This window comes from Gobio gobio (assembly GCF_949357685.1).
Source record: "Gobio gobio genome assembly, chromosome: 5".
Lineage (NCBI taxonomy): Eukaryota > Metazoa > Chordata > Actinopteri > Cypriniformes > Gobionidae > Gobio > Gobio gobio.
This window is the reverse complement of record NC_137101.1, coordinates 22,287,814-22,302,912: the sequence shown is the minus strand read 5'-3', so window position 1 is coordinate 22,302,912 and position 15,099 is coordinate 22,287,814. Positions and strand designations below refer to the sequence as shown.

Genomic DNA, 15,099 nt, shown 5'->3' with positions numbered 1-15,099 from the left:
GTTTTGAAATCAGCCATCACTATGCAAGTCTTTATTTTTGGTGCACCAAAAAACCCCCAAAAATATTCTCGCCGCTTTATAATATTAATATTGAACCACTGTGCTCACATGAACTAGGTTTTCAGTAAATTAATGGATCTTGAGAGAGGATATGTCATTGCTGGCTATGCAAACCTCACTGAACCATCGGATTTCAACAATAATATCTTAATTTGTGATCCGAAGATGAACATTTTTGGGTGAACTAACCCTTTAAAGTTATCGTTGACTTAACCTCTTGTTGTTCGAAAGGGCATTCTTTCTTCTGAGGAACATAAAAGGAGATATTTAGGATATCCAAGCTGCTCTTTTCCATAAAATGAAAATGGATTGGGTCAGAGAACAGCTGTGGTCACCATTTGTTCAATGTGTGTTTTAAATGTTAAATGTTTTTTCTTTGAACAAAAATGATTCATGCTTTAAAATAGCTTGAATGTAACGCTTGCTTAATTAAGTATACGCAGATGAATATGAACACTCATTCGGGCTTGTCTACAAGAATGGTAATGCGTTTTATATATCGCTCTCTACAACGTCAGACACATAACGCTAATTAATATGATTAGCCTTTGGCTTGACTCCATTATCAAACAGCTAATAATGTGTTGCTAATGAACCATGTTCCCGTGTCATCTCAGTCTGCCTTCTAAAAATCAGCATCCTTAGAAACGCTTAGAATGTCAGTGAAGAAAAGGCATGTAGTTCATCATAACATCATAATATACATCATATACAGTACATAATTCACCCGCTATATCGCTAAAATGTACCCAATTTTTCATATCAACAGAAAAACATATTGGGATAACCTGGCTTCCCTCGAGTCTCCCCTGCTTCGCAGCATAGTAATGATCATATGCTGAAGCCCGCCCGCATGTTAAAGTGATTGGTTACAAGGTAGTATATAATGCACCAGCGATTTCAAACCACGTTTCTTTATTTCACTGCAGCTTTAAGGATAAAATACTCAGCAATGGTGTTGACTTATGAATTTGCACATGGTTTGCCTTAAAGCATATTAAAAAACAACATTTAAAAATGTGATTTTCACCACAGGGGGTTTAAAATAACCTTTTATGTGAGGCACTCCACAATCTAAATTAGATTGTACAAATGATAGAACCTTTCTGGAGTTTGACACGCTTGATGTTTTTTATTAAAAAGTAGTCACAGTGATAAAATCAGATTACTTATGGTCTCCTTTTGAGTGACTTGTGTTGAATGTAGACTACCAACGTACATGCGAAGTCTTGCAACTAGAGTCTTGAAATTCAATTCAGGCTTTCAAATTATTGCATCAGTCAGTGGATGGGCTGTTGAATAAAATGCCAACTCTTTCAATAACCAAACGGACAGCAGAGAGAACTGGAGCTCTGAAATTGCTTAGAGGAGATGTTTGTTTTTATGCAGCCAATATAACCTCAATGAACACCCCATTTACAAGTTCTCTGACAGTGTGATCCCTTGTTTTTATGTGATTTCACTATTTAACAGATTGCAGATGGTATGTTTTGGTGGCATTGATAACCATTTTAAGGTTAAGTCATGAAAGATTATTTTGGAATACCATCTGTATATACACATTTTTTTTTTATCCATCCATTTACTCAGTTTTTCATTACCTACAGGAATAGTTCATGCCAAAATCAAAATTGTCATCATTTACCTGCTCTAATGTTGATCCAACCCTTCATGACTTCTTTTATTCTTTGAACATGAAGATATTTTGAATTATGTTTTGAAGTTAATGGGGTCAGAAACAACATTGGACTCCCTGAAAACACTTTTTGTTCCACAGAAAAAGAAAATCACATTTGAAATGACATGAGGGTGAGTAAATTTATATATTTTTTGTTTCGGTGAACTATTCCTTTAATTCATGTCTTCAGACCTAACGTACTGGGACTGTGTGTGAAATGATGTGTGACTTAATGACACACAGCAAACATAGAGGTGACTAGACTGAGCAGAAGTCGGAAATAACTTTACAGGCTGCAAATCTGCACAAGTCGCTCAGAAACAAGATTTATGGACTAACCAGGAACGGCCTCAGCGCTTTGCTGGAAGTATGTTGTTTCAGAAATAAGGCTACCATTTTAGGAGAGACGGTGCAAAGCTGTGAATGCTTTCTAAGCTCTCACAAACATTCCTTCAAAACCTCATAATACACCCTGCGGACCGTCGTGGTTACACTTAAAGCAACTCTCCTGGAATGTTCGAAAACAGCTTGTCGGTTCTCTCAGAACTGGCACGGACCAAGCAGTGGATTAAGTCTGATGTCCTGACTTTGTCCTCTTCCTGGTGTTTTTATTATTTTAAAGTCTGACTGATGGAGTCAACCCTGCCGTGTGTGCTCAAATGTGGGTCTGGGTTATGCATGCTTGAGTCGCTGTTGGGGATGTGTAAATGGACAGCTCTTACTGTCTGAGAACACACTGTGCGGTTTGGCCACACACAAGTCATGAGGTGAAGATGTCTTTTGTGGTGACTCATTAAAACAAAATGTCTTAGCAGAAACTAATCGAGGTCGAGCTTTTAAAATATCCTAAAATAAGTACCTCTAATGAAGATGTTCACTCACAGAAGCTTAACGGAATAGTTCAGCCAGAAATGAACAAATCTGCATGACTTTCTTTCACAGAACACATACGATTTTAGACTGTATATTGGTTCACGCTGCTCTTTTTCATAGAAACAAACCATTTCAGTTTAGTTGTTCAATTGAATGGATTGCAAACATATGCATGAAGAGTTTGCATACAATTCGTTCGGCTTGTGTTTAAAAAATGCCTAATAAATAAAAAGGGGTAGGACACTGTTAATCTCCTAGAAAGACAATGGGACCTCTCATACATCCGGCACAATGTGATGCCAGGCGCAACGTTTTTTGCTAGTTGCCAGACGCAGTTATCATTTTCACGTAAATGGTAAATGCACTTGCACCCATCTGTTCGCTGATCTGAAAATTAGGTGTGTTTAAGACGCATTGTTGGCATTTTGAGGCAACTGAAAGCAACTGTGCCATTGACCAACAAAAACCTGGTGTAAAGTCAATAGCGCAGTATTTTTTTGTGTTTTTAAAGGGCCCGTTAGTAATATGCGCCTATAAGCGTGTGCACAACGCACGTACACTCTGCTTATTACACACACAGGGATGCGCAGCAGCACAAAAACATTTTTAAATATTAAAGGATTCCTCTCTGGAGAAGCGTTCAGTCTTTCCGCTCACAAATTCCGCTGTGTAAATAACTAATCCGCCATGGTGCAAACGCAACTGGCTTTTTAAGGGAATGGGAGATGAGACTGATTGGTTTATTGCACGTTATGCCCAAAACACACCCATGACTTATTAAGGCCCCATTTACTCTGCATGGTTCAAGTGACCCTATTCCGATTTTTCCCTCTCATGTAGCACAGATCGGATATGACATGTGAACGTGTAAGCAGGAAAAAAATGCACGATCGGATTCAGGCCTCACTCATATGTGGTAATAAATCCGATATGATTCGGATAAATGCATTTGCATCTGCCATGTAAGCGGTCAAATCAGATATTCCCCAGTAAATGCGAGTCGTACGTCATTGGAAAAAGGGACGGAGGCGAATGACGTCAACTCAGGTGGACACGAACTGCGATCAAGGGCTCTCCTCTTTTTTTCTCCGCCATAAGAGAGCAATGTTTTACTGACCTTTAAAGAGAGTGCGGAAAGCAAAACATTGAATAATCATTTAGTGTGCGTCCATTGCATATCGCGCCGTTTTACTTCCTTTTCTGGGTCAGAATGTCTTGGACTGTTTCACCAGTGTATAGTGTAAATGCAAATATCGGATACAAGTCGCTTTTAAAAGATGATGTAAGCGGGTCATCAAAAAAATCGGATATAGTCACCAAATCGGAATTGTTCATCAAGACCTGCAGTGTAAATGCGGCCTAAGAGACTAGGTACAAGTCTTTTGGACCATGCGCCTGGTGGCCAACCGTTTTTCCGTCGTTAAACTAGCAAAAGTGGATTCGGACACGCCCTAAATGCACGTACTCCATGCGCTTCAGACCATGCGCTCAAATCATTAAAATAGGGCCCAATAACTCTAGAGAACAACAAACATCTCAACCATGGACTTTTATGCTAAAGCCCTGAATACCTTTTGTGTGACAAACAGATAAAAAAAAAGAGGGTTTGGAACAACATTAGAACAAATGATGATGGAATCCTAATTAAATAATCCCTATTAGCCCATTGACTTATTGACAATTTGCTTTCCAAGATACCTCCCATAATTTCTGCCTAATTTTGGATGGTCTTTCTCTAGCAGCAACACAATAAAGAGAGCTTTGGTGATAACCAAGTGAATACTTAATTACCATACTAATTTCTTGCTAGAAATTAAGGGGAAAGTTGAAAAAAGAAATGGGCAAAAATCCTACATTTACACACAAACTGACTCCCAGACACAACTTTTAGATGTCATTTTTGTCCTTCAGCTCAACTGTCACTAAAACACAAGTGCAGGAATCATGTGATATCATAGGCAGGGATGGATACATCTGTGCTGCCTTCAAAAACAATCAGATGAAGGTATCTCCGTAGACAGGATGTGGCACGATCATTGGATTTGGACGTGCATTGTTGCCTTCCTACCTCAGTACACTCCCTGCGGCGGCAGAATTTTTCAGCTTCCGTAAGCAACCTGAATTGATATCTGTTAAAGTTTCGCCTAGTGCCTTCAAATCAAAGTGTAGCGAAAGTCCCCAATCTAAATGTTTCACACGCTTTCCCCTACAATCTCTGTTGAAATGAAATGAAAAAAATAATTTCTTTGGGGAACAGAAAACCTGCAAAGACACGTCAGTTCAATGAGAAACTTGCCTGCTGTTGTGTATTTAAATGTAAAAAATATAGTGAGCTGAGCTGACCATGGCCACTGGGCTGTCAGAAAACGGTTTATGATTAAATTTAATAACCAGAGAACGCGTCCTCCGATTCTGCCAGCCGGATGTGTGTGCGTGCACATTTTTGAGCGCTCGAGGTGGCTAAGCCGTAAATATATGTTCACCAGGTAAGGTTAATCTCTTGGTGCAGGAGAGAGATAGGTTGCCATCATAAATCTCATTCAGATACTTGCACAACATTTGCAGGTGGATCTTTCTGCCTCAGTATGCAGCATTTGGCATTGTAAGCATGCTCCTGTTACGAAAGCTATGCATATGCTACCGTCCAAAGCTTTTCTTTTTTGTGAAAGAAATTACTACTTTGTAGAGGATTCCAAATCATTCACTTATGCGGTATCTCGGGTTGAAACAGAGAGGCTTTCAAAGAATCACCATTATCACTTCACATAGCGTTTTTTGTTGTACTAATGTGGAAGGAAATATTAATACTCAGAACTGTATTCGACACTTAAACCAAAAATGTCTCCACAGCCCTGCAAATTTGATTCTAATGTGTGCACTTATGAAATAAAATGGCTTTTAGCTGTGCCCGGAATAATCTTGGGATTCTGGGTTAAGTCATTAAGTCACTCCAAGAGACTGTGGGTTTGTGATGATTAAAGGACAGTTGACTTCATCGCGCACACACTCGAACACACACTTTTCACCTTCCATGGGTGTAATACATCATCCTAATGAACCTGTGTAGCCAGGGCATGCAATACTTGATTAATCCACAGTCATTAAATCCAGTCTGCCGAGGACATCAGGAGGGAAGAGCATCCAGAGCCCCTCAGCTCGACTCTCCATTAATCTACTGCATAAATGGCTGAATACAACACCAGTCAAAACACACAGAAACAGAGCTTTTCTCACTTGTTATATATATTTTTGGAGAGAATTCCAACATGGAATCATTGTGCACAAAACGAAATGAATTAGATTAAATAGAAAAGTATAATACAATGCATTATTGTGGTTCTAGATGTTGATTGGTCAATAAAATGTTCCAACGGGGCTAAAATACACAAGGTGAGACATTATTCATTTTAGATTTCTTTTTAGTTCAGTAGCATATGTAGTAGCCATTTTATAAACAAAAAACACAGTCTCTTGTTATTGTGCCTCTTATTGGAGAGACATTAGGAATGTAAAATATCTTTTGATATATTTGAGGGAATATGCCATATTAAATTGAGATATCAATCAGACTGTCGGATTAATTATAGGGCTCTCCTCTTTTCCATCCCAAAAAAAAAGGTTATGCAAGTGGAACATTGTAGTCTGAAAGTTAAGATGGTGGGATAGGCTGCAGTTCTGAGGCAGATATGTTGCGCATTCCCTCTGCCAGGAAAGGGGTATTAACATGATAGATCGTAGATAAAAAAAAAATTCAGACGAGACACAAAATTTCCACCCGCACATGCATTCCTAAATAAAGCAGAGGATGAGCACAGATGGAGTGTTTTAAATGAAGCCCCTCTACCTCACTGCAAACACACAGAGAGGTTAAAGGTTTGATGATCTAACCTGTTTACTCGAGTAAATACGTGTACGTTTATGTCAAGCTAAATGAGTTTCTCATTTGCTTTATAAACAGGAAGGGCAAGGAATTTGCAGCCTTTCTTTTCTCTGTTTTTCCACCACTCTATCTCCAGACCCTCAGTGTCCCTTTTCGACTCTATTCAGTGCTCTTCATATTACTATTAACTTTTTATGTTTTCATTTATATATAGTTGTATTTCATATATATTAATATAATTTCATTTTAAATTATATCATTGGTTTTATTTTTAGTCAAATATTTGCCTATTTTTTCTTTTTATAAAACTCTTCACCTCTTCCTGACCCTGTTTGTTTTTGCTTGCTGCTCATGCATTTAAGAATATGTAAATTACCCCTTTGCAATGATCAGGCACATTGTTAAAAATAAGAAAATAAATGTATTTCTCCTCCTGATATATGACCAATTTTAGTGTGCCTTTCTACACATTCTAAGTGATTAATAGAACTCTATAAACTGGCAGTTTCAAGCCCGACTCTAAATAGATTATCTCTACACACTTTCAATGTTTATAGGTCTATTTTTTTTTTTTACTGTTTCAAAAGGTCATGTAGTGTTTGTATGTATAGTTACAGACAGTGTTTGTACAATAATGGTCTCTGTTGAAAATGTTGTTAAAGTCATTTCACTGTTGTGACAATAATTTGCCCTCAAGTTTATAAGCTGTCTTAATTGACATAAATGATTGTCATTAGGCAGGGGAATGTCTGATTTTGGCTAACGGGCAGCGGAGTGCAGAAGTGACCTCCTTTAAGGGTGCAGCGGGGGCTGATGAAGTGTGTTTACTGATCCCTGGGGAGTGGGAAAGTGTGTGCGTGTCTAAGTCGTCGTTTGTGCATTCATTTGTGTATGGCAATGAGAGGGTTCAGAATTTGGCCCATCCCCAGGAAGTGTTGATAAAACCGGCTGGCCGGAAAGCTTGTGTAAATTATTACATTCCAGTTTAGCCTTGTAAGGCTATTTTTATCCACCCAGTCCTGTGCTGGGCTCCACCTTCACTCTTCCTTCTCCTTCGTGAACAGGAAAGACTGGTTTACATGCAGCCAGAAAACCGGTTTCTCTCTCCGTCACTTTTTGTCACATATGGCGGTGGGCATTATCATTCACAGTTAGCTCAGATTGTTAGTATTCTTTAGATTACCATGCTTATTGAGACATGTTTAAAGTCCGTCGGTTTTAAGACATGCAGAACTTTCTGTTCCCAGTGTGCAATGGGACATTCCACTTTCCAAAAATCCCCTAGACTCATACCACAAAGGCTATTCGGTAGTACACTTCCTGTGTCTGTTTGTGTGTGTGTGTGTGTGTGTGTGTGTTGAACACAATTAGACTCTCTTGTCATGTGAAAAAAATCCACAAATCCCAAGCAATCTGAAGAAAGTAAAACTGACTGAGCCTGAAATTTTCTCTGCAGAGCTTGGATGAGCTTGATGATGATGACGGAGAAGAGAAGGAGGTGAAGACGGAAGAAAGTCTTACACAGCTCAACACAGTCCAGAACGAATCGCTGACCTCTGACCCCGAAGCAGCCCACTCAATACAGGTGAGAGTGTGTGTTTGTTTTAGTGATGTCAGAGGATAATCCTGCCTCTAGAGGGTGTTTGGAGTGCCGTCACCGTTCTGCCTTACAGAGGCAGTGTTGACCAAAGAAACAAACACAATCAAGTGACAAATAAAAAGCAGAAAAGCAGACGCTCATGGAGCCTCAAGCCACATTATAAGACAAGATAATATCTCTTGACACTAGACATGACGGTGGTTTGTCTTCTGTTTACTTTGTGTACGACACGTCTAGAGAGGAAACGTGACAAACGGGATCACAACAGCATCATAATTTTTATTTTAGAACTTAAGGTGTGGCCGAAGGCCACAAAAAGTGCCTAACAAAATTAAATTTCCTAGGAAAAGAGAAATAAAACGCAACACAATAATAAAATTCCTCTCACAAAAGGGCAGTGTAGTAGATTTGCTATTTACAATATTAATGAAAACAGTATTTTTCAGTATAGACTTTTATTCTGCAGAGATGCATTAAAGGGATCAAAAGTGACAGGAGGTATTTATAAAAAAAAAAAAAGCAGCATTGATAGCATTTCAGCATATATATATATATATATATATATATATATATATATATATATATATATATATATATATATATATATATATATATATATATATATATATATATATATATATATATATATATATATATATATATATAGTTATAATTCAGCTTTGACATTGCAGAAATAAATTACACTTTAAAATATATTAACATAGAAAATAATTTGAGATTTTAAATAATATTTTACAAAATTTCGCATGAGACTTCTTTTAATTTTTTTTAAATCGTACAGATCTAAAACTTTTGAACAGTAGTGAGTGTATATGTGTATGTATATGTGTGTGTATATATGTATGTATGTATATATATTTAATTTCAAATGTTAAAGTGTGTGTGTGTGTGTGTGTGTGTGTGTGTGTGTGTGTGTGTGTGTGTGTGTGTGTGTGTGTATGCATGTATAATATATAGTTTTTTACATTTGAAATTAACATTTTTAGTAATTTTTATGATTTTTTTTCACTTGAATTTTAATTTAAAAAAACTTTTAAAAGATATTAACATAATTTTATTTACAATATGTAATGCTTAAACCTATTTATATGAAAAATGCATTTATAAAATACATTAATTACTAGTGTACATTAGCTTTTTTGTGCATAATGTGTTTTTCAGTAATTTAATCATACTCATAAAGTTGTAAACCTGTATGACCACAGAGCACAAAATTAGATGTTTTGAAGAACATTCATACTGCTTTTTTCCCCATTTAAATGGACCTATGTAGTGACCAGGGGGTGAAACAAGTATCATAAAATTAGCCCATAGTACATCTTATTGCATTTTATTCCAAATCTTATGAAGTGGAATGATGGCTTTGAGTGAGGAGCAGACCAAACTTCAAGCCATTATTCATTGAAAATTCTGCCCGCATTTGTCATTTTAGGGGCTCACTGAAGGATGAGGATGGCTAGCTGTCAGATTACCATCAGTAGAGCTCTGGGAAATTGATTACATAGTTTTCTGAATGATGCATCGTTGTGTTATATCTAATTTCCTCCTGTTGGGTGGTTGATTCCATGTAGCTTCAGGTTTGCTGAATGCATAAAGGAAACTATTAGCTGGAGGTTTCTGACACTGTAATCACATTGACATTGTGTGTCTGAGTGCATGTCATCTTGTATTTACTTTTCCCTGGAAAGCATCGCTACTGTATATTCAGTGAGAATTTCAAACCTATTATTGCAAAATATGAAAGGACTTTTAGTGTGCAATTGTTTGCGACTGAAGGCATTGTGAAAAGTGCTTCTCTGAAAAGCCATTGAAATGTGCTTCAGTTAGATTCATAATTATGTTTAAATAAAGAAACTACTGCCGGAGCTGTGAGAATGCGAGTAGTTACATGTGTTTCTGGTGATCCTGGTCATGTTCAGCAGTGTATGCCAACCCACAGTTCTCCAGATGTTGGCCTCTGTTGTATCGGGCATGGCTCACATTGTATGTAGGATATTATACAACAGTCAGTCCTCGTCCTTTGGAGTGACATACACACAAATAAAAAATATTTTATATGAAACATGTTACACAATACACAATGTACTGGAAAATAGCTCTGACCTGCCACCTACAATTGACCTTAATACAGATAAATGACTAACACCCCAAATACATATGTTTACCACAATTATTATAACCATTTAATTAGGGGGTAAAAAGGTGTTGTTATGGAACCATATAAGTCGGATACTAGGTGTCCAGAAAGGCAAGTGAATGGAGTTTTGTTCGTTCTTTTTCCTATAGCAGCCAGTGATCTCCATGAATAAGTAAACTTGCAAATTATAAATGATAATCCAAAAGCAAAACATCTCTACAAATGGAAGGAATAGTAGAAAACAGTATAGTGAACGTTTTTAGAAAGGGGAATCATTTATTTAAATAGTGCTTGTCGTTCTTTGACATTGACCATTGTTCATTTTTACACTTACATAATTTGTTTTCTCAATTAAATGCAAGGCTACATGCATGTGGCCAAAGTTAAAGGTGTGAAAACAGGGGTGAAACACAAATTTTCAGTCAATCTCATGTCACTCTTGAGTACCTATAGAGTAGTATTGCATCTTTCATATCTCCAAAAAGTCTTTAGTTTTATTATATCTATAAAAGAAAGATACGCTGTACCGAGTCTTTCCGAAAAAAGCCGAGCGGCTGGGGGGCGTATGTTTCGGGCGGAGCTAAAGAATGACGAGCGCTCATAGAAAACATAGAAGAACAATGGAATCGATAGCTAACAACAGATAGACATTTGAAGCAGTTTTACTCACCGCCTGCTACCAACACATGACCGTGAACCTTAATTGCCGGGATTGCTCCATCTTCCAGCATTAGACGAGCTACAAATCCGGAGTTGAACTGTAGCTACCTTGTTTATAAACCATCGGCGCCAAAATTCAGGAAACAAACAAACACTTGCACAACTCCAGCTCCGGGTTCTTTGGGATGCTGTGCAGGGTTGTCGTGCTTTGGTGACATTGTTGATTCCGTTAAGTCCTGTGACTGCAGCGCAGCCGGCTTGCTCTCTGGCTCTAGTCGCGCGCGCGTGTGCCCGCCCTTCCGGGAGAAGAGCCCGTACGGCCCGTACGTACAAGGACATTCCGCCCCATCTGACATGACATATACCCATACTCGAAAAAAACTTTCTGAAACTTATGTCCAACTTTTATTTTTGAAACTTTGTCCATGTTTAGGATGGGAATCCAAGTCTTTAACAGTGTAAAAAGCTCAGTATGCATGAAACAGCATTTCAGCCCCCCTTTAACTTTGTTTTAAGAAAAAAACACACACACACACACACACACACACACACACACACACACACACACACACACACACACACACACACACACACACAAATATTATTATACCCCATTTGTATCTGCAGTAGGTGTCCGTTTTCCTTCGTGTTAATGTCGGTTTTTGTCAACTGTATAACTTCTTGACATTGAATACATTTCCCCTTGTAATTTCACTATTTTCTTGTCTTCTACTGTTATATATCGTTTTAACATAACCTGATACAAAAGCTTGTGCTTTAAAGTTATTGCATTTAAGCCTTTTCCAAAATCATCAGGTACGTCAGCGAGCGAGCCGACACGTGATGTCATTTTGTTTGACGGTCAAAGATGGAGTGGGCTGCCCATAAAAAGCAGTGGGCATGCTTAAGTAATCGCTCCCATAAGGTCAGTTGTGTTGTTGTAGCGAATGTCGGTACTGAGACATGTGCCGACCACAGATGAAGCACAATTGCTTGTATTGTATTGCATAATTAGAGCAGCATCCAAAAAGTTTTCAGTGTTCCCTCATATTACAAGAGATGACAAAGGTAGCATTATGTCCCCGTTTTTTTTTTATAGGCGTCACAGTTAGAGCAGATGGCAGATTTACGCATCCCTTCAGACGTGCGAGCGTAGAGCGTCTAAAAAATGTGCTGCTTTTTTCCTGCTGCATTTATCGGTTGCTTGGAATGGCTTTTGTGGAATTCCACATCATATTTCACTGCTCTCTGACCTCCCACTAGACATGGTCGTAATCTACAAGCTTTCTACAATATTAGTATGATGCCTGACATCTCTCAGGTTCAGCCATTACAGGGTTGGATGCACACGATGTGTCTCCGAATATTCTCGGTACAGTCTGTTCAATGCCGCTGGTAATTTAGGGATGCAGTAAATTAAAAGATTGTAGCTTTATGAGTATAATTCCTTTATTTTTATGCTGGGACCAGTATTTTCCTTCTTGTGTGTGTGTGTGTGTGTGTGTGTGTGTGTGTGTGTGTGTGTGTGTGTGTGTGTGTGTGTGTGTGTGTGTGTGTGTGTGTGTGTGTGTGTGTGTGTGTGTGTGTGTGTGTGTGTGTGTGTGTGTGTGTGTGTGTGTGTGTGTGTGTGTGTGTGTGTGTGTGTGTGTGTTGTTTTGCTCTCTCTAATGAAGTCCTGATCAGCTCAAGGCCTCCATCTGCTTCTGCTTAAGGCACGCTTTACCTTTCTTCTCTTCTGCCGTACAAGGAAAACATACTCCGATACCGGAGAACCACTAGAACTCACAGAACCGTGCGGAACATTCCACAGGATCATCTCGCTCCAGTGTGGCGCCAGGGGCTGCAATGTATTGCTGGGAAGTGATATTTTGAAAATGTGCCTCAAAACCTAGTGTGTTCTCTACAAATCAATGGTCCAAAAAACATTCAGAATTATTCAGATTTGTCTTAAGACTTAGTGAGCTACCTACCTAGACAGCATTTTTAGGCATCATAGAGTGCAGCACACTATCTAGGTATCACAGACACATTTACCAATGCCCCAAAATGTTGTCTATGCTTCATTGCTACACTCAAATATTCAAACAGGCCATTTTATGCCTGACAATTCTGTGTGATTGTGCATCATCTCTAAATGCCCATGATGACAAAAAATACTAAGTTTCATAGTCTCATTCATATGAAATGTTCAGTTTTTTGTTGGGCAACATAGGCACATTTGGATGGTAGATTGAAACGTTTGACCTGCCTGTGATTTGTAAGAGAGCATCATAGGTGCATTTGAACAATCAAATCAAATGGTGAAAGGGTGGCGAAACTCACTAGTGTTTGAGACGAAGTCCTTGCTTGACGATACAGAGGACATTTTTATGAACCTTTTTGGACATTTGATTAGAAGAAGACCTCTAAATATACAGCTCATTAGGGTTTTATACAGCTCTTTTGTGACAATATGGGGTTAATTCTGAGTCTTAAAGTGTAAATGCTCATTTGCATTTTTAATTAGCACTTCTAGTGTGAAGACGTTGGATGCGCCGGGAGGGATTTCCCATGCGCCACTCAGCTGACCCCAACAATAAGAGCGATGAGATAGTGGCAGTGTAATTTTCACCTGACAAAAGCACCTGCTAAAAATGTTATGGAGAAAAGCAGAATTTACATAGTGTGATTAAACGCAGTTTCCTTTAAAATGCTGCCCAAAAGCTGAAATTCTCACCCTTTGTTTCTTTTTCTTCTGCATGCTAAGCTCGAGGTTTTCAGCGTTCGTATTTAATCTTATGAAGCCTATATGGGTAAATATGAATTGTGAATGGGCGACAGGCGTAGCCGCTTTTCTCTGGCAGGATTTAAATGTTTATCGCATAAAGCAGGAAAGATTTAGGGCACATGAGCATTGCTCCAGAATGCCAGAGCAGGCATGTGCCGGACTTTTTTAGACTGGACTTCAGAGATCCTGAGATCTTACCTTTTTAAATTGGCTGTCAAAATCACAAAGGCCGTCAGATCGCAAACAGCTATGAATTTCATTTTAAGCAATGTGCAATTTAGCAGAAGAGAAACTGGGCTGAATACAATGAATATATTTGCTTTCTCCATCTCGGTGTCTCTCTCACACACACCCTCTGTCTTCACGCTTACACACTTTCTGTTCTGTTTCTTTGGGCTCTGATGACCAAAATATCTGTATTTTTTAAGGTTAAGGGTTCCAGCTATACAAACAGTAGTTATATTGAATAATTTAGCACTTGCGCTCTATCTCTTTTTCACAAAACCACAACATTATGCTCTGTAAGGTCTTAAGGAAGGATGCATGCAAGTTGTTCACAAGCCATTTTACTTCTGTAATATGACGCATTTCCGATTGAAAATATAAAAATGAAGGGTGCAACTTGATTTGATGATGATTAGCTCATGAAAGTGGTATTTATATAGCAGGTGATTTGAAAAGCTATTGTAAAAATAAGCTCAAAAGCACAGGTTTTACTTGAATATTTAATTTTCAACAAGAACAGGCCATTAACATTAACAGCAAGAACATTCAAAAAGGCTTTTGCCTCTGAAGTATGTTTTTTTTATTTTTTATAAAACATTTATATTTCCCCCCTGGTTTTGCTTTGTGGGTTTACAGAGATAGCAGTATTCTGATTGTGGTGTGGGTTTAGATTGCCAACATATTGCTTTAGCCAAACAATATTTCGAGAGGTTGTGGGGCGATAAGAGGAATAATTAGTAAAATGTAATTGTGGCTAAACATTGTGCCAAATTTTTTTTAACATGCACTCAAACACAGATAATAATAATAGTAATGAGATACTTGAGAGAGAGTGATATTGGTTTGATACTGTGAAAACTATGATATTTATAAAACAACATAAATTGTGATGGAATAGTTATTAAAAATAACTATTAAAACATTATAATAAACAGAATTTTGTGTTCCTGGAACATACCGGTATGACAGTTGGGTAGATATCAGCCTTTATTGAGAGTTTGAGAATGATGACCATAACCTGTAGGCCATCAAACTGATGGAACTTGTTTTAATGCGCTTCTTTGGAGAAAACACAACCATAAGGTTCAACACTGAGTGAGTTATAGTGCCTGGATTTATTGTTTTTTTGATTCATTTTGTCTGGTTTAGCTTTTGTACCTCAGAAAGGGGCGTATGAATGGAGTGAGTCATACCGTTC

General features: G+C 38.1%; 1 protein-coding gene across 1 annotated transcript in view; it reads left to right on the top strand.

The window, feature by feature from the left end:
- The window catches only part of pawr (PRKC, apoptosis, WT1, regulator), a 76,483-nt gene that overhangs the window by 38,617 nt on the left and 22,767 nt on the right, over window positions 1–15,099 (top strand). The window contains exon 2 of the mRNA XM_079817513.1: window positions 7,948–8,076. Coding sequence (XP_079673639.1) covers window positions 7,948–8,076 — 129 coding nt within the window. The remainder of the gene's footprint in view (window positions 1–7,947; window positions 8,077–15,099) is intronic.